At 42.2% G+C, this 18,521-nt stretch overlaps 2 protein-coding genes across 2 annotated transcripts in view; both read right to left on the bottom strand.

Moving 5' to 3' along the window:
- The window catches only part of ryk (receptor like tyrosine kinase), a 38,287-nt gene extending 36,438 nt beyond the window's left edge, over positions 1 to 1,849 (bottom strand). Inside the window, exon 1 of the mRNA XM_018738539.2 lies at positions 1,314 to 1,849. Coding sequence (XP_018594055.2) covers positions 1,314 to 1,503 — 190 coding nt within the window. The 5' untranslated portion in view covers positions 1,504 to 1,849. The remainder of the gene's footprint in view (positions 1 to 1,313) is intronic.
- Positions 1,850 to 3,111: 1,262 nt separating this feature from the next.
- Positions 3,112 to 18,521, bottom strand: part of sned1 (sushi, nidogen and EGF-like domains 1) — a 38,415-nt gene continuing 23,005 nt past the window's right edge. The window contains exons 17-32 of the mRNA XM_018738409.2: positions 18,295 to 18,408; positions 17,493 to 17,606; positions 16,618 to 16,731; positions 16,364 to 16,480; positions 15,417 to 15,704; positions 13,765 to 13,948; positions 13,061 to 13,173; positions 11,162 to 11,440; positions 8,852 to 8,993; positions 8,335 to 8,417; positions 7,946 to 8,044; positions 7,194 to 7,313; positions 6,131 to 6,218; positions 4,840 to 4,919; positions 4,666 to 4,698; positions 3,112 to 3,533 (exon numbers count right to left, since the gene is read on the bottom strand). Coding sequence (XP_018593925.1) covers positions 4,673 to 4,698; positions 4,840 to 4,919; positions 6,131 to 6,218; positions 7,194 to 7,313; positions 7,946 to 8,044; positions 8,335 to 8,417; positions 8,852 to 8,993; positions 11,162 to 11,440; positions 13,061 to 13,173; positions 13,765 to 13,948; positions 15,417 to 15,704; positions 16,364 to 16,480; positions 16,618 to 16,731; positions 17,493 to 17,606; positions 18,295 to 18,408 — 1,961 coding nt within the window. The 3' untranslated portion in view covers positions 3,112 to 3,533; positions 4,666 to 4,672. The remainder of the gene's footprint in view (positions 3,534 to 4,665; positions 4,699 to 4,839; positions 4,920 to 6,130; positions 6,219 to 7,193; positions 7,314 to 7,945; positions 8,045 to 8,334; positions 8,418 to 8,851; positions 8,994 to 11,161; positions 11,441 to 13,060; positions 13,174 to 13,764; positions 13,949 to 15,416; positions 15,705 to 16,363; positions 16,481 to 16,617; positions 16,732 to 17,492; positions 17,607 to 18,294; positions 18,409 to 18,521) is intronic.

Here is an 18,521-nt window from a genome sequence, read left to right as displayed (position 1 = left end):
CTTCACATTAAGTTCAGAACGCTCATTGACAACACAGGTTGATGTCCGCCCCTATTTAAGCAGACAAACTGCTGCAAATAATTCAATGCAAAGCTAAAATAAAAAACAAATTTGATTCTAACACCTCTAGGCTCTTTCCTTCCTTCAGTATCCTCGTTAGAGGTTTATTATAACTGTTAAGCCGATCGAAAACTGTTCATTCTTCCATTTGAGGAGAGCATACCAGAACGCAGGGTATCATCACAAGCCGCTTTGGCAGGGTACTAACTCCAAACACAAACACTAAATTGGCAGAATACACAGTTCAGTCTTTAGAGGAGATGTCCAGGAATGATAAACTGTCTTAATAATATAATGGAAAGTTCATGTGGCAAAATTATTTTTCACATCCCCCCAACATAACCGCATACAAATGCAAAATGTAGCCGCTTTCGTGCCTCTTTGTACTTTAAATGAAGGCATGCAAATGTAACATTCAGCTGCAAGTTCAACCAAGCTGTGAGGAAAGTGCGGCGATATCAATGACTAGACCACCAGTGAACTATGCAAAATATGACCTCATTTATTTCAAAACTGTGTGTGTACATAAGATTTATTTCCCAACTTATAAACTATCCAGAATGTAAGTAATAATAATTTGTACGTTTTCCAGTTTTGCCTAGTTTTCATATTGATAAAAGCAATTGAAGCAATATGAAGCATTCTTGTACATGCAGCTCATACCTATAAATACCAGCCCACAAGTCACTGTACATGTACACCACAGCATTCTTCTACAGAAAATCAAAGGCAAGATTATATGGGAAATGCATCTATAAGTTATGTTTATCTATGTATTTTGGGATTGGGAAGGGATAAATAAATAAAAAAAAAAACAGAACTGGATTATGCACATGGAAAAGACATTAAGTTTTTGAAAAAAAGGCCTCAGCATGTTTTGTATTATACAACATGTACACTCTGTGTGTATTCTGACCAGGTTACAACATAAATGATTTTTCGCTTCGTACTACATGCCATACCATACATACGTTGTAATGACATGATTGTTGCTAATCGAAATCTTTGAAGTATTTTTCCTCATCATGGTGTGGTATGCTTAGATTTCATTATTTTAATAATGATTAAAAAGGGAGTACTGTTTCCACGACGAATGCTGCTCAGCTTTACAAAGTGGAACTGCTGAGCGTCAAGCGAGTCGAGTGTTATCTCTAGTTAATACAACCAAGCTTTTCAGTCACCCAACAAGAAGAGACTGGGAGAGTTGCAGTCAGATACAACAAGTAATAAAAATAAAATGTGAGGAGTTCTACCTAGAAGTTTCTGCACTTCTTCTTGGCCCATGTAGACATTCACATTCGGGCTGCTGCCGTAGCTCGCGCCGGGCTGGCAGCGCACTCTTCCCAGCGCGAGCAGCACGAAGCCCGCGAAGCACAGGAGGAGGGCCCCGGAGTCGCCTCGCGCCCCGCGCGCCGAACGCCGCCAGCCGCGGGACGCCAACATGGTCACTGCCCCCGCCGTGCTGCCAGATACACCTCCTCCCACTGCGCTCCACTTCACTTGCAGTTTTCCCAACTCTGTCTGTGCCTCAACGTGGCCGAATAGCTTTGGGAAGTAGCATAGCCCACGACTAGTATAACTCCCCTCAGAGAGAGCTCTGTACGACCAGCCAAGCACAGCCGCGCGCAGCAAGTACGCCAATCAACCAACGGCCGGGTTCTTTACGTATTCCTGCGTGCCCGCGACCCAAGCGGCTGCATTACTTCTCAATATAAGCGTACTGACACTTCCTCAAGTCCATTCTTCCAAATCCTCAAGCTTCTCTCCTTCCTCTTCTTCTCCTCTCCTCTCCTCTCTTCTCTTCTCTTCCACCCCCGTTTTCCGTGGGGGTGGGGGTGGTGGGGGGATCTTCTGCCAGGGGCGCGCACGCACAGTGGTCCGTGGAGCGCGCCTGTCACGTTACTGCGGGCGCGAGCTCTCGAAGGCCGCCAGCAAGTGTGTGATTTCGAGGCGCTTGGCTTCGTTTCAGCGTCGCCCACGAGACTAAACACACTAAGCAGTGCAATAAAAAAAAAAAAAAAACGCATTTTATTTTTAAGTCAGTGCATTCACTGTATAGCAGATGCTATATAAACAGCTTTCATATTCCTGGTTTTCTGGTTTGTGCAATTTGTCTGTACCAGGCTCTCTGTCACCTGGAATACCATATTTCACAAAACTGTTGTCAGCATTTCTTCTCTGAATCTTCACTGAACCTGTAGGACTGAATCCCGCCCTCCTATTGTAATACTCTTGAATTAGGTACTTACCCTGAACGAATAGCTGTGGTAAAAATAACCAGCTGTGTAATGGGAAATTAAATCATTGTAAAGTTCAAAATTGAATTCAATACAGTTTCATGTAATTCACTTGTCGCCAGAGTGACACAAATGGCTGAACAAGTTCAGAGCGCTGAACAGCGCCGAGGATTGAATTTTCTTGAAAAAAGAAAGCACTACTAAGGCGGCAGTTACATTCTCTGCATTTGTAGTTCGAAACCTAGACTTGTAGTTGAAATCTTGTGGCCCATGAAAGGACCTCTTTCTGTGCCTTTGAACATGGTACATGACGTGATCTGTTCCAGGAAAATGTCCATTTAGAATGGATAAAGTACATACGTTGTTTTGGACAACAAATTAAAAGTCTAGTGGATGTGATCATATTGGATGAGTATGTTTTTTCAAAGTGAAAAAGTATAACTTCTATACAGTAACTCAGAGACATTATCAAAATCAGATAAAGTAGTTCAGAAAGAATCTGAGGACATTTTAAAACAATCATCTCATTCATCGTAAAATTCTGTTTTCATATTTCCAGCAAAAGAAATGACACAGAAACATTATATTTTACCTTTTTATTATTAAAATATTCACCTACAAAAAAACCTATAAACACTATTTACATGATAGCTAGCACAGAAATTTGGTTTACAGAGAGTGAAATCAAGGGAATTCTAAAGAAAATTTATTTTGGAATGAATTTCAGGCAGTTCTTTTTCTCATCTGGACAGTTCACAAAAAAAAAAAAAAAAAAAAAAGAAAAACAATAGTTTTTACATAAACAAATCACAGTCATATACACAGAAAAGGTTCCTTTTATGAAAAATATTATGTTGTAAGGTGATGACGGGGCAATGCAATCATACTGCATACCAAATTCCCTGAGGGACAAAACTGCCATTTTATAAGAATGTTCCAATCCATCATCAACATTTAATAATTAAGGAATGTATTTATTCAATGCTGCTGCTGATTTGTAGAGCCAAAGGTAAATGCCGCTTCAGCTGTGTGAAGAATCACTACCACAAACAGAACTGCTGGATTATCATGGATCCGAAAATGACTGAAGGCACAGCAATGGGACAGTGGGCCCTGTGTAAGCTAAACAGTTCCAGATGGAAGTAAGATGTCCTTGGAAACCATAGTGACTTCATATGGGTTCAGTCAGTCGCACAGAAACCAACTCCTTTCAGAAGACATTCAGAGGAAAGTTTCCTGAGCACATAACAATGAAAAAACATTGAATGATTAGTAGAGGCAATTGAAAGAGAGAAAAGAAATCAAATCCTCTGCATGGCGAACATTTTAAAAAGGTTTTGACAGCAAGTTGATGGCACACATTACATATAATTTACATTAAGATTTATTCATCTGGCATATGCTTTTCTTCAAAGCTACATACAATTCTGAGTAAACCAAAAATGCATTTTACCAACAGATGGTGAAATACAGATGTAAACATGTGATTCTCAAAGTACAGTCACTTGGTCCAAAACCCCCTTTTTTTTCCAGCATACATTACACAAATGGCTGTATATAGAATTCATAAGTAGCAAGGATTTTTAAACAGATAAGTAGTGAAGGTTTACACCGTGAAGAAGCAGATAGGAGATCATGAGTGAGAAAAGAGAAGAGCTGTGAATTGTTAGCATACCAGTGATAGGAGAACATGTGAGAGGCAATAACAGAGTCAAGGTAAGAGACGTAGACTGAGAAGAGTGAGGAGTAAATCACTGAACCCTGTGGAATACCAGTTGGGAGAGCCTATGGGTGAAGACAGAAGGCCACACCAAACCACCTGATAAGATCTACCCAAGAGGTAACACTCAAACCCTTTCAGTGCTGCTCGTTCGAGTCCAATATCATTCGTATCCATATCGTATAGTATCATATCGCATCGTCTCATCTGTGCTCACTTCTGATATTGTATTCAGTGTAAATAGGTAAACTAAAAAAAAAATTGTAGGAAGGTGATCAGGGTTTGTCTATTCTCAGTTTTTTGCAGGTATTCGTGTGATGAACACTGGTGCAGGTAGTGGAAAGAAACAAACTAAGGGTACTTAACAATCAGACATCTGCAACTATGTCTCTCTTTATCCTAATGTAATGCACAAATTGTAATCTCTGAGATGTACGTTACTTTGGAGAAAAGTGTCTGCTAAATGAATAAATGTAAATGTAAATGCAATTTTTAGGACTATAACGTGCAAATCTAAATGTAAAATGATTAACCTCATTAAGAAAACAATGCAAAAACGTGCAAATGGACCTGAATATTCAGACTAAAGTTAACAATTAACAAGAAATGGGAATGTTTTTGCTGAGAAAATGTGATAAATTTACACACCAATGGTTCACTGCTGCCTCTGAGTTCTTCTGTCTGTGTTAAAAGAGAAAAAAATGTTAATTTAACACAGTGTCCGGTGTCGTTATCTACATGCAACACTTGTACAACTCAGAGTAGGAAAACAGACACTTTACACAATAAATCAGTGCACACGTTGTGTCGAGAAACACTTACTGTGAGTTTTCTTAGAAAGCATCATCTCACAGACCTCTCTGTAACAGACATCCTGCTGGACCTTGTAGGTCCGTTTGTACCTGTGAAGTAATGATAACTTTACAACTGAGGCACTCGTAGAGTAAATATTCCACAAATCAAGCCTGCAAAGCAGTGATACTTGGAAGTATGAGTAGACTGGCCCCCTATACGTCTACTCAGTTCTGTTCAAAAGACTTGACAAAACTTGTCTTAACTTGACAAAAAAATTTCACAGCCACGGCATTTCAATAAAAACATAAATACAGCAGCTGCTACTACAGAAACAGAGCTGCAATACAGCTTAGACCTCTGCTGGATGTGCAAACTTTGGATTGTCTGTAAACATGAAGAAGATGAAGAAGACAGTAATTATATACTGCCAGCTATGCAGTTTACCAAGCCATCATTTTTGATTATTGCCTTGCTGTATGGACAAACTCGTCTACTTGGGAAGCAAACTATTGCACAGTAGATGATGAAGGGGTCGCCAGAACCTCCAAAGCTACCCAGGCTTTCAATAAGCTGGAATCATCAGTGTGGAATTGCTTTGGCATCCAGCTGTTCACAAGACTGAAGATGTACAGGGCCGCCGTGTTGACCGAACTGTCTTCCAGCATCAAATAAGAAAGCTCAGTCACTTGCATCTGCTGCTTACAGTTACAGTCTAGTGCTTACCCAGACAGCCAAGCTGCTCTCGATTATTATTATTATTATTATTATTATTATTATTATTATTATTATTATTATTACTGTAATATATTGTGTGCTTAGTGCTGGTTTGTGCTCACTCTGGTCCCATGAGTTGTCATTGATTTTGGAAATATTTGGGAAAATGTATATTATTCAGATGTTCAGGTGTTCGCCGAGCTTGGCATCTGGATTGCAAACGTTTCATCAGCAGTCGAGGTGACATCATCAGTGACTGATAAAACGTTTGCAATCCAAATGCCAAGCTCGGCGAACACCTGAACATCTGCATCAACAACTTGAGCTACGAACACCATCAATCTTCTCTACCATTTCTAAAAATGTCTATTATTCTGAGAAAAAGGTAAGTGATCTGTTTTAGTCTCTTTGTACTTGTCACATTTTGAGAGAAGTGCAGTATCAACCTCATGCTGATTGAACTGTAAGCACCAGGTTTCCTTCCATATGTGCACTCTGGTGCAATATGCGAGGCAGAAGCAAAAGCTGCGTTCTGTCAATTTTAACAAGTGCTAACACGTGCGCCACGACTGAAGGAGATTCCAGACTATAACATGACACTTACAAGTAATGACAAACCCCTCCCTCCCAGACGGGAACGCTTTTGGTCTCGGAGTAGAGGCGGGTGCAGGGATGTGGCATCCTCTGGCAGACTGCAGGCAAAGTCACAGGGAGGAATAGATTGGGAAAGAAAAAGAAATTTAAAAAAAAAAATGAGTTCTCTCAAATTCAGAGATCATATATTAGCAGGAGGGTAGGAGTTTAATTTAGAATTTGTATGGAAACTCTTTTTCTATGGGTTATAAAGAACTGAGTTATGAATGTTTGGAAATATGAACTTTTTAAAAATAAATCTGAAGTTGCATTTTTTTCATTTATCAGTTTTGTAAGAATTTGTTCACAATGAAGGGAGCATCACCTGTGTTCATCTGCCGAATCAGGAGAGGGCAGTAAAGCATAAAGCAAAAAGCATACAGAAAATGAGGAGAGCTCCTTAATTCAACGTGCATCACTGCTGCTAACGGCCCTGTCTCACGTTTGTAAGCGTTGGCGATGTGTGACAACAGGCATACCATATCCAAAGTCTAGATAACAGACAAATTTGAATGTGGTAAAACAATGACAAATACTGCACATGTTTGTCAGATGAACTGGACGATGTTTGGTACTGAACAGTAGCTTGTGAAGCCAGCAGATTTTTATTTTCGGTAATTATATCCAAGGCTTTTTACAGAACTTAACCAGCAAATAAAAGTAGGGGTATTATTAATCTCTTATTGAGTGGGACTTTGGGAAAAAGGAGATTTTGGAGTTACCAAAAGTTTTCCAGTGCCAGCTGTACAGGAGCCAGTGTAATAAGTAACCTGGAGTAAGGAAATCATTCTGTAAAAAGAGATTTAATGTCATTTTCTTTTTTTTTTGGTGAATAACGATTACTAGTCCTAATTAACTGGATGCATCGGTCTAGACGATTTGAAGACTGGGTCAATGTAAAATTTTGAGATCTTTTAAGTAAGGTGCTCCTGTCAAACTCAAATGGCTCTTACAAACGCTTATGGGCAATTTTTATAGGCTCAAACACAGAGTCTTTTTTATGACCAGAAAGCCAGGATTTGAGGAATGCTTACAAAGCTCACACTGCCTGCCTTTGAAACCTGGCGTGCAGTCACAGGCGAAGGAATCGCCCGCATTCGAGCAGGTACCCCCATTGTGACATGGCAGGGTGCGGCAGTCTCCGGATGCGGCATCTGAAAGACAGAAGCTGCCTTCATGGATGGTTCCGGCATGAATCTGTATTTTCAGAATGTACAGATGACACCCACCGCCCCTCATAAACAGCCATGAGAAAACGGCTGAAAGCTTCAGTTTGTAAAGATGGATTATAACCTCACTGAAAGAAAAAAAGGCCATTGCTTCCCTACAGGATTATTTTTTAATTATAGCACTGAAATTAAAAACTAAATTTAAAAAAATTAACTCATCAATCTCCTTGAACTGAATTGTTATTATCATTATGTTTATCCATCAAAATATTCTTTTGTAATATTTTACACAGCAAAAGCAGCGGCAAAGGGAAAAACAAATAGTAAAAAAAACAATTTATACAAGTGTATTCAGCAAGTGTGTTAATGTATACAACTGAGATATAGTTTACTGAATGCAGAACTGTTACATTACATGCCATTGTTAATTCACATTGTCACATTATGGTGTTTTTTAAACTAATTTTAATTAAAAATTAAATTTTATTTACATTTTATTTATGTATAACAAGATTACTACGGGGCTCGAGGATGAACTGTAGATGAGCACAATGTAACATGCCATTTGGAGAATAAATAACTGACAGTGACAGAGCAATGATAGAAAGAAAATGTACCAGGCTGTTTTACTGCCACATCCGCTGGGATTTCGAGCGCCAGGCTAATTTTATTGGTTGTCTCCTCCAGTCTCTCTAGTTTGATGGGAGGTTCGGGTTCTGGGAGGAAGTATCAGTTCAAAAGAGCTGAAAATAAAATGCTAACCAAAATCTGGGCTACTTACATAATCTAAATGGAAACAAAGTGACGAAGGTATCCTAGCACAGGAGTAGATGCACTGAAGCAGAAATAATAATGAATTCCATAAATCTCTATGAAGCGTTGTCAGTCCATGTGAAACGGTTTACTTATTCCTTTTCAATGCAAGCAAAATATGTCATAAAATATGAAAATATTTTAGAAGGTACTTTTATTTTTGCTGACTGTTGATTAATTTGCATGACCTTACTTGTTCGATGCCTGATGGTCTTTTTTGGCAAGTTTGTGAACTTGGCTGTTATCTTTCCCCTTCCATCAATAAGCTCTGTGTATCTGTAGAAAAGGAGTAGAAGATTACATGCTATATTTCATACCACACACACACACACATTTTCTGAACCGCTTGTCCCATACGGGGTCGCGGGGAACCGGAGCTGAGCTGCCAACAATCGGCATGAAATCTTATTTGCTAACAAAGCCTAAATTAAGTCACAAAAACAAGTGTAATGTTTTAAAATGTAAAATTTGCATGAATTATTGTATTTAACAGAGTAATAACATGTGAAGCAGGGCATATTTTGTGCATTAACTGTGTGTGAGAGGTTACAAGTACAAAATTTTCCATTTTATTGTGCTGGTTGATGTTTTGGTGACATTCATTTTTACATTTAAAAACCTGTTCGCTTGCACCTCATGGTGGGTCTCTGCGTAAAAACATGTTAAATCTGTAGCTGTCATACATGCTGAGTGCTGCCTGTTCCCATTACCTGGGCAGGTGCTCTGAGCGCTCATGGTCAGCGGTCACATCAAGGTCCTGCTCTACGGTAGGGGCAATGGGGTGGGGCACCTGGCGTTCCCGGTGAGTCTCTGTGGGCCTCTCCCGCCTCCCCAGCTGCGCCTCCAAGGGTACTGGTCTCATAGTACACACTCATTACAGTTAGGGTGGGGTGCACTCAACACAAGGAATATCACGAGGAAGGATGTACGAGCTCTTGAAACTGAACATTTAGGTGAATTTCACATTACTCCTACTGGAAAAAGAATCTCACAGATACTAGCTCTCTAATAGTTGTGTTCATGATTACTATTCTTAGCTGATTCTGTTATTTAAGCTGACTTACAGTGTTTTTGCTGAAGCGTTTTAGAGTGAGTACCTCAGTTTATATTTACATTTATTTATTTAGCGGATGCTTTTCTCCAAAGCGACTTGCCACTAACTCTATGTAGTGTTATCAGCCCACACACCTTATTCACCAAGGTGACTTACACTGCTAGATACACTACTTACACTGGGTCATTCATCCATACATCAGTGGAACACACTCTCTCTGTCACTCTCACACTATGGGGAACCTGAACAGGATGTCTTTGGATTGTGGGAGGAAACCAGAGCACCCGGAGGAAACCCAGACAGACACAAGGAGAACATGCAAACTCCAAACAGACTGAGCAGGGGTCAAACCCACGTCTTCTCACACCACCAAGATGCTATAAGACAGTAGCACTACTCACTGTGTCACCCCACTGTGGTTAAGAGCATTGCAGAAGTAGCGAGGAGTGGGACTTAATCCAGCCACTTTCAGGTTATAAATCCATGTCCTTAACCTGTATACCACCTGCTGTCCCATGACTCACGATAGAATTCCACACTAGAAACTCCAACATACGATTCCCACACTAAACATTTTGTTTGAAAGTATCATTTATAAAACCCTGAAGTCTTCATTAAGCACAGCACAATATACCATGGCAAGCACATAGTTCCCCTGTGCATAATATTGGTGTAGAGAGAGTGCATAACAGAAACATAGGGAGCACATTTTTTCAGATTCATAGGATGAAACAAATGAGTAACAGGTGCAAAAGTTTTGAAGTTATATATACTATACATAATGTATAGTATTGTAATGACCTGTGTTACTGTTTTAGGAGGGAAACCTGTGTAATGTAAATAGTTGCATTGTGGGGAATAATGTCAAATGTGGGTGTGCAACCATTGGGGGCACTTAGGGGGAAAATGATGGGGTAATTGTGCCTAGAAGTATGTGGAGGGAAAGCTTGGGGGAAACAAAACAAACTAGGAAGGCTGGCTGTAGATGTGGATCCTAGAGGGAACAGGGTTCTCAGACCCAGAGTGTTATTTCTCTGGTGCTGGTGTTCAAATAATTGTTTGTGATGAATGCTGCCTCTGCATCCTTCTTCACCCCATCCAAACCCATGGTGCTGCTTGCTAGTATATACATTCACTCATTAAGTGGATGCTTTTCTCCAAAGTGACTTCCACTAAACACTGTGTAGTGTTATCAGCTGACACCTTGTTCACCCAAGGTGACTTACACTGCTAATACACTACATACAATGAGTCACTCATCTATACATCAGTGAAACACACTCTCTCTGATATGGCATGTCTTTAAGCTGTAGGAAGAAACTCATGTAGACACAAGGATAACATGTGAACTCTACACACACTGAGCGGGGATCAAAATCATATCCAGTTACACCACCAAGGCACTATGAGACAGCAACACTACTGCTGTGCCACCATGGTGCCCTGACACTCTCTCTATATGTATATATGTATACACACACATATATATATACATATATATATATATATGTACACACACACACACACACACACACACACACACACATTGTCTGAAGCTACTTGTCCCAAGTGGGGGGTGGGGTCATGGCAAACTGGAGTCTAACCAGCAACACAGGGTGCAAGGCTGGAGGGGGAAGGGGACACACCCAGGACGGGACATCAATCCATCACAAGGCATCTCAAGCAGGACTTGAACCACAGACCCACCGGAGAGCAGGCCCTGGTCAAACCCGCCATGCTGCCCCCCCTCTCTCTGTCTGTCTCTCTGTCTCTGTGTGTGTGTGTATATATATATATGTATAATGTATGTATAATTTTTTATAATATATATATATATAACAAATGCTATGGATAATAAATTTCTTATTATTTTTTATTTATCCATAGGCTATAATACTTCAGATTTGGAGCTTAACACTGCTGCACCCATAACTTAGTTTAGGTGTGTTGGAGAAAGGGCACTCACAGGTAGTAAAAGCCAGATGCTGTGGCTCGCTGTGGACCTGCTGTCGATCAGCATTGCAGATAGCCGTCAATGAGAGCTGGTAGTGGTGTCCGGGGGCGAGGTCACGCACGGTGTAGGAGCCCGCCTGTCCGCTGGGCAGATAGCGACTCCTGGTGCTCAGACCTCTGGTCACGTTGACCATGAAGCCGTCCGGAATGCTCCGGGGGTGGCGCTCCCAGGTGACCTGGGCTGACGTGGCAGTGACACGCGCCAGGGAAAGGTTCTGAGGGGGCAGGGGCCCTGTGAAACACAGTGCAAAGACAGGAGCTATTCACATGTGTATGAGTGTGTGTCTATGTTGTGAATTAGGTATAAAGATCATTTCACACAAGACAGAGGATTTCCGCTTTTGGCTCACTTTTAATTCAGCCTTTACGCATGTGTAATAAGGGTTGCAACAGCTTTTTGGTTACCACTTCTGTGCCTCTTCTGACCTTGCTCTCCTGCTGTCACCAATATGGCTTTACCTCAGTCTAAAAGGTATGGCCCATGCAGCTATGGTTTCATAGGTGATATGAAATCACAGTCTGTAACTTGGTATGTCTGTTAATCAAATATTTACGTGATCTGTATTTGGTGTACAAGCATATTTCAATTCAATCCAATTCAATCAAACAGTAACCAGGCATGCAAACTGTCTATAAGCAACCCTTTCTGCACCTGAATAAAAGCAGGAAATGTCCCAACACCTGTATGTTTGACAGGTGCCATTTGATCAAGTTAGCAGCAAATATAGGTTCACTTATAACTAATTGCTTATTAGTTATTAAATACTTATTAGGCAGCATAGGTGGAAGGTAGTTTGTGACAATTTTGGCAGATAGATCTCACACACACACACACACACACACACACACACACACACACATCGTCTGAACCACTTGTCCCATACGGGGTTGCAGGGAGCCGGAGCCTAACCCGGCAACACAGGGTGCAAAGCTGGAGGGGGAGGGGACACACCCAGGATGGGACGCCAGTCCATCACAAGGCAACCCAGGCAGGACTTGAACCCTAGACCCACTGGAGAGCAGGACAAGGGCCAACCCACCACGCCTCCCTGCAGACAGATCTCATGAACATAAAATAGCACAAGACATTCTAATGCTTGTTCGAACACAAGCTGTTTTCGTTCAGTTTTTATATAAATGAATTTTGTATAAATAAGCAAGTGCAGCTAATATTTCTGGTGCTAACAAATTATTCAAGGTGCCAAAAAGGGTGGTCATCTTCTTGGCTCTTAGTTTTTTAAAGTAGTTATCTAGTTATTGTTGCCTGAGTGTTCATTAATGTTTAGAATTATTTATGACAATTTTACCATAATTTATGAAAAAATAGGAGAAATCTTTTACATTTGTAGCAGTTTTGTCTAATATTCATTCCTTTCTCTTAACCATACATGAATACATACAGTACATAGATACATACAGTATATGTACTGTTCATTTGTACACTACTGTATTTTATTACATCTTATTGTGTTTGGGGTTTTTGGGCAGTTTCTGGGAGTACTTGGGTCATGTTTGGAATGAAATTTGTCCACATAAAAAATACTGGCATTATTCATAAATTTTCAATTTACAAATTTTTGCCTAATAAATGGATTTCCAGGAACAAACGAGGAACTGGGGTGTCTGAAAATCGGGTGTGTAATTGTGTAATAAAGTGCATCAGTTTAATAACATAATGACATTGAAATTATTTTATTAGTTGTTGTTTTCTTCAAAACTGCCATTAATATTTCTTTTGTTACCAGTGATGGTGACGATGACAACAATCCTGTAACTGTTATTGTCATGCCAATAAAGCAATAAAACTCCACAGAAGCGGTGACATCACCAGCTGAGAACAAGAAATACACACTTGTCCAGACATGCAGGGGTCCAGCAGAATGGCTGGTGGAGGGCAGCTCCTCTGGTCTTAGTCCACTCTGGGTTATCACATCCACAGTGTACAGCTGACCGGGAAGCAACGAACTGTGGGAGACATAATTAAGAGCAACAACAACACCAACAAGAAGAAAAATGATCTCTGATTCAGTGAATTCAGTACATGTTACGGTCCTTTTTGTTTTGGAAAGGCACATATATGCGCATACACTGATCCATACAGTTAAGAGACGTTTACAGTGGCTAATTCAGTAATAGGGACAGTGCAAGGACTGGCAAACTAGCGATGTTGTACAGTGTTCCCCCACCTTATGGAGGTAATCTGTTCCTGAAAACCCCTTTGTAAAGTGAATTCTCGTAACCTCAAGGCGTAATTAACATCGCTTCAAGGGTAAATATTTTCCACTCATTGATGAGCCCCAAAACTGACATCTATTAATACTAAATACTAGCCCAAGCCAGCCTTCCCACAGCGTGGAGAGGCATTAGCTCCAGTACCAACACCCACAGTCCCCTCAGTTGTTGCACACCTGTTTGCACTACTCAACCCGCCATATGCAAATTACGAAGCATTTACATTGTCGTACCGTGCCCCTACCCCTAGCATGGCACGCTACGACACAGATCACTACGTTCTATAACATGTTCATTCCTACCATAACAAAAAAGGACTCTGACCTGAAGCTGTACTCTGTAACACTCGTGTTGAGGAGGGCGGTTTGGGTCTCGCTGTCGTCCGCTGGGACGAGGGACACGCGCACCTGGCTGACAATCGAGTGGCCGGTCACCTGCAGGAGCCAGCGTAGCCACACTTGTGAGGACGAGACGTTGACCACCTGCAGCTGCTTCACCTTCTGCGGTCCTGTAGGACAATGAGATAGTAAAGGAAAGCCAGTCTGTTAGGGGAGGCTGTGGAGCTCATCCACTGAAGATGGACTTTGGTGACATTGTGAACAATTTCATGGCTTCAGTCTATAAAATGAAAGTCAGGGGTCTTATCCTACAAGCTTAATGCATCCGTCCATCCACTTGGTAGCTATCGAAGTGCCACAATAATAAACCTATTCCACTTGCTATATCCATCTTGACAGATAGATACGATGCATATCATGTATCTCCTCATGTTTTCTCTGTCCATTGACTACCTCCAGCTACATGAACCCAGTTCAAGACTCTGGTTATGACCCACAAACCATCAACGGATCTGCTCCTACTAGTCCTCATCCAAATATCTTCTTTTGGTGTTATGCACTGCTGTATTGCTTTATGAGATGTCTATCACTATGAAGAAAAGCACCTGGTTGTGTAGTAGTGAGTGCTGTTGCCTTTGAATGTAAAGGTTGCAGGTTCAAGCCTCTTCTCCAGCTGTAGTACCCTTGAGCAAAGTACTCACCCTAAATTGCTCCACTAAAATTACACAGCTCTATAAATGGCTAAATAATTATAAGTTGCTTTAGATAACAGTCTCAACTTAATGTAATTGATTCAGCAAATACACATAGTGGCCAATTTTAGTTGTATCTTGGTATGGATGTTGCTCACCATTACAGGGAGCTTATGTTCTTTTCACGTAGTGAATCACTGTTTGAAGCAAGAGGCACTTCAGTGCTGACTTTCATCACTAAATTCAAAAACTCTAACTCACAGGAACCTGACAGGTCCTTCCACTAAGCAGCTCAGATACCCTCTGATACACACACACACACACACACACACACACACACACACATTTTCGGAACCGCTTGCCCCATACGGGGTCGCGGGGAACCGGAGCCAACCCGGCAACACAGGGCGTAAGGCCGGAGGGGGAGGGGACACACCCAGGACGGGACGCCAGTCCGTCGCAAGGCACCCCAAGCGGGACTCGAACCCCAGACCCACCAGAGAGGAGGACTGTGGTCCAACCCACTGCGCCACCGCACCCCCCTACCCTCCGATAGAGGTTGTTAAACTGAGGTCCATGGACCTCTTGGGTCTCTGGATGGTTCACGCTGTCTAACTCACTAAAAAAATAAAATATAAAGAGTTTCAGTGAAATAAATTCAGTGAAATATTGTCTCCAAATTTATTTATGGACATTTTTGTAGGAGGGGGGTCCTGAGCTTTCATAAGATTTTTACAGAGGTCTCTGGCCTGGAAAGGGCTAAGAACCTCTTCTCTTGGCGATTCCTGCTGCATTTGCTTTTGCTCAACCACCAGGGGGCAGTCAGTGCTAATCAGTGAAAGTCACTCTGCATGTCCCATGGTCTCAGCTTTAGAGCTCCAAGTCCAGCCTGAAAAGGCCCCAGTGTGATTTAACCAGCAGGAGAAGAAGCCCGCTGGAGACTCACTGGTCCGGATGAGGGCAACGGCAGGTTGACTGATGTCATTGCTATTGGCGTTCCGCTTGATGGAGAAGGTGGAGATGTTGTACAGGTGTCCGGGCACCAGGCCACGTAGTAAGTGCCCAGACTGCTGCTTGTCCAGGAAGTCGGTCTTGCGGGCTCCGCGGCCCAACGGGGCGTATGTGACAGCGAAGCCGCTAATGAGGCCTTCAGGGACGTCCGGGAGGTCCCAGTGCAGCTCCACCTCTGTCTCCTCCACCCGAACTACATGCAGGCCAGAGGGTGGCAACAGGTCTGGGGGCAAAAGCAAAGTCGCCCTGTAGTGGTGAGCAGGCTGTCGAGTGTAGACCTTGTGTAGAAGCTGTCACTGTTCCTCTCAGCTAACATTACTGCTGGGATGACAATTTACCGTATCCAAACAGCACATTTTTGTCAGGGTGAGCTCACATACTTCATACATCCGGCCAAATTCAGGCACTCAAGTTATATTAGTAGGTAGGACAGAACTAGGAAAAAACACAACTTTTGCTGCTATATGAAGAATAAATTTAAAGTTAAATTCATTTTACTCTTGAAGTTAATAAAAACAATAAGGTAAATCTTCTGAGAAATTTTATCGAAAAATTTTACAGAATGTAAGTTGCGAACAAATTGTGGGACATCTGTATCAATACGCTTTATCTGACTGCAGATTAATTGTAAAAACAGATCTATGAACAAATCAAGTTACAAAAAGTCTTCTGGTCCCAGCTGAATTTTTTATCTGAGGAACCTGTGTTTTTTGTAACAACAGCTTTACAAGTGATTAATAATGAGGTCAGCATTATTATTATTATTATTATTATAGTCCAAAGCACACTTTTAAAAATCCATGAACAGTACAAGCTGGGTTTCTCATAATGACCTCAAGTAGCAGCAGAAAATCAGTACGGGGGACAGATGGTGGCACTGACCTTTTTCGCAGTCCTTGCCAGTGTAGCCGACCCTGCAGGTGCAGCTGTAGTTCCCCCTCCTGTCACTGCGGCAGAAGCCTCGGTTTCCACAGGGCTGCAGTGCACAGGGATTCTCCACTAGGGCGAGACACACACCAAGAAGCATGGGAAGGGATTTCGTTGGGCTGAGAGGTTGCTCCAAATATGCAAATGATGCCACAGCGGTCCGGCAGTGCATGCAGCCCAAGCGTAATACATCCATGTCCTCAACTCACAGGTCTGGCACCGTTCGCCGATGAAACCCTCCTTGCACACGCACAGACGACTCCCCCGGTAGCCGACACACATCCCTCCATTCAAACAAGGGTTTAATTCACACCCATCCTCTTCTGGAATCATAAAAAAGACACAACTGTGAATGCACATGAAGATACAGGATTATTGCCTGTAGTAAAATAAAATGCTAGCATCGCTTGCTGCAGCCATGGCCGATATAAAACATTATTTGTTCATGTCTCAAAGCAGTTATGTTCAACAATTACAACTGAACAAAAGCAAAGAGACACGATGCACTGAGATACCACAAAGTGTGCTGAGCTGCTCGGGCGTAGGTTTGAGCCCGGTTCGGTCTGTGTGGAGTTTGTGTGTTCACCCCCTTTGTCCGTGTGGGTTTCCTCCCACAGTTCACGTGGATTGGTGTATGGTCAATAACTGCAATAATAACATTGTGTGTGAACGTGTGTGTGGCTACGCTGTGATGGACTGAAGTCCCATCCTGGGTGTACCCTCCTGCCTTGTGCACAGCGATTCCTGAATAGACTCCCGCAATCCTGAACAGGACAAGGGGTTGATGAAATTGGATGGATGACTGGATACTCTATATGTATTGTGTATGTGTATCATACATATTGTGCTTCATATACAGTATATCCATACATGGCCAGTGGGTTGTGTAGCCATTGGGAGTCATTTCCACAGAATGGATGAATCCAGGACTGATCTGATCTGATCATTTGGCTTTAAAGAGTCTTTATGAATAGAATTTAATTTCTATATCCCTTAAGGTCACTAGGTGGATCTAAAGCCAAGGGACTCCTAAATTACTGAGGACAGTTAAAGGAATCATGCAGCCCTGTGGCATGTGTCTCACCTGTCTCACAGTCATGACCAGTGAAACCCTGGGCACAGTGGCAATAGTAGGAGCCAGGCTGATCGACGCAGGTTCCTCCATGTTTGCAGGGCTCTGACAGGCACTCGTTCTCATCTGCATGTGTGCGCAGCCATGCCCATGCGCATACATACACAGAAACACACACAGAAACATGCATGCATACAGTATAAGAGATCAGTGCCATATACATAAACTGAACAATGCTGGATTACTGTCACACACACACACATACACACCATACAGTACAGCATCAACACGATACACTCACAAACATTAACTGTATCATTAGTGACCCATAAACACATTTTAATATAAACGTGGCACCAGTAAGAGAGATAAGATAGACTTAGACTGCTAGACACACCTCACTGACCTGCTAGCAATTGTTGTCCCATTATACAGGTGGTCCCTGATTTACGATGGTTCGACTAACAATTTTTTCGACTTTACGACGGTGAGCTGGCGATAGACATTCAGCAGAAACCGTACTTTGAATTTTGCATTTTGATTTTTCCCCGGGCAAGCGATACGTGGTACGATACTCTCTCGTGATGCTGGGCAGTGATGGCGATCTGCATCTCCCAGTCTGTCACACAGAGGTGTGTATTAGGTGTATTAGATGCATTTTCGATTCACAATATTTTCGACTTACTATGGGTTTCGGGGAACGTAACCCCATCGTAAGTCGTGGACCACCTGTATACTAGAGTAATGTAGCACACACAGATGCACAGGCTCACACACACACACACAATAAGCCCCACAATTGGTGTCTCCTAACCTGTTTGGCAGCGAGGTCCACTGAACCCTTCCTCACACTGACAGATGTAAGCGGCCACACGGTCCCGGCAGGTGCCCCCATTGAGACAGGGCTGTGACAGGCACTCGTTGATCTCTGGGAAATAAGACAAGTCACTCACGCACCCAGCAGACAATGTGAGTGTCAACCCATTTTAACCGCAGTGCCGCAAGTGAACGAGGATTACCTACAGAATCTCTCTCAGGTTA

The sequence above is a fragment of the Scleropages formosus genome, chromosome 3, assembly GCF_900964775.1.
Source record: "Scleropages formosus chromosome 3, fSclFor1.1, whole genome shotgun sequence".
NCBI lineage: Eukaryota > Metazoa > Chordata > Actinopteri > Osteoglossiformes > Osteoglossidae > Scleropages > Scleropages formosus.
The sequence above is the reverse complement of the archived record's forward strand: the minus strand, read 5'-3'. Positions and strand labels throughout refer to the sequence as shown.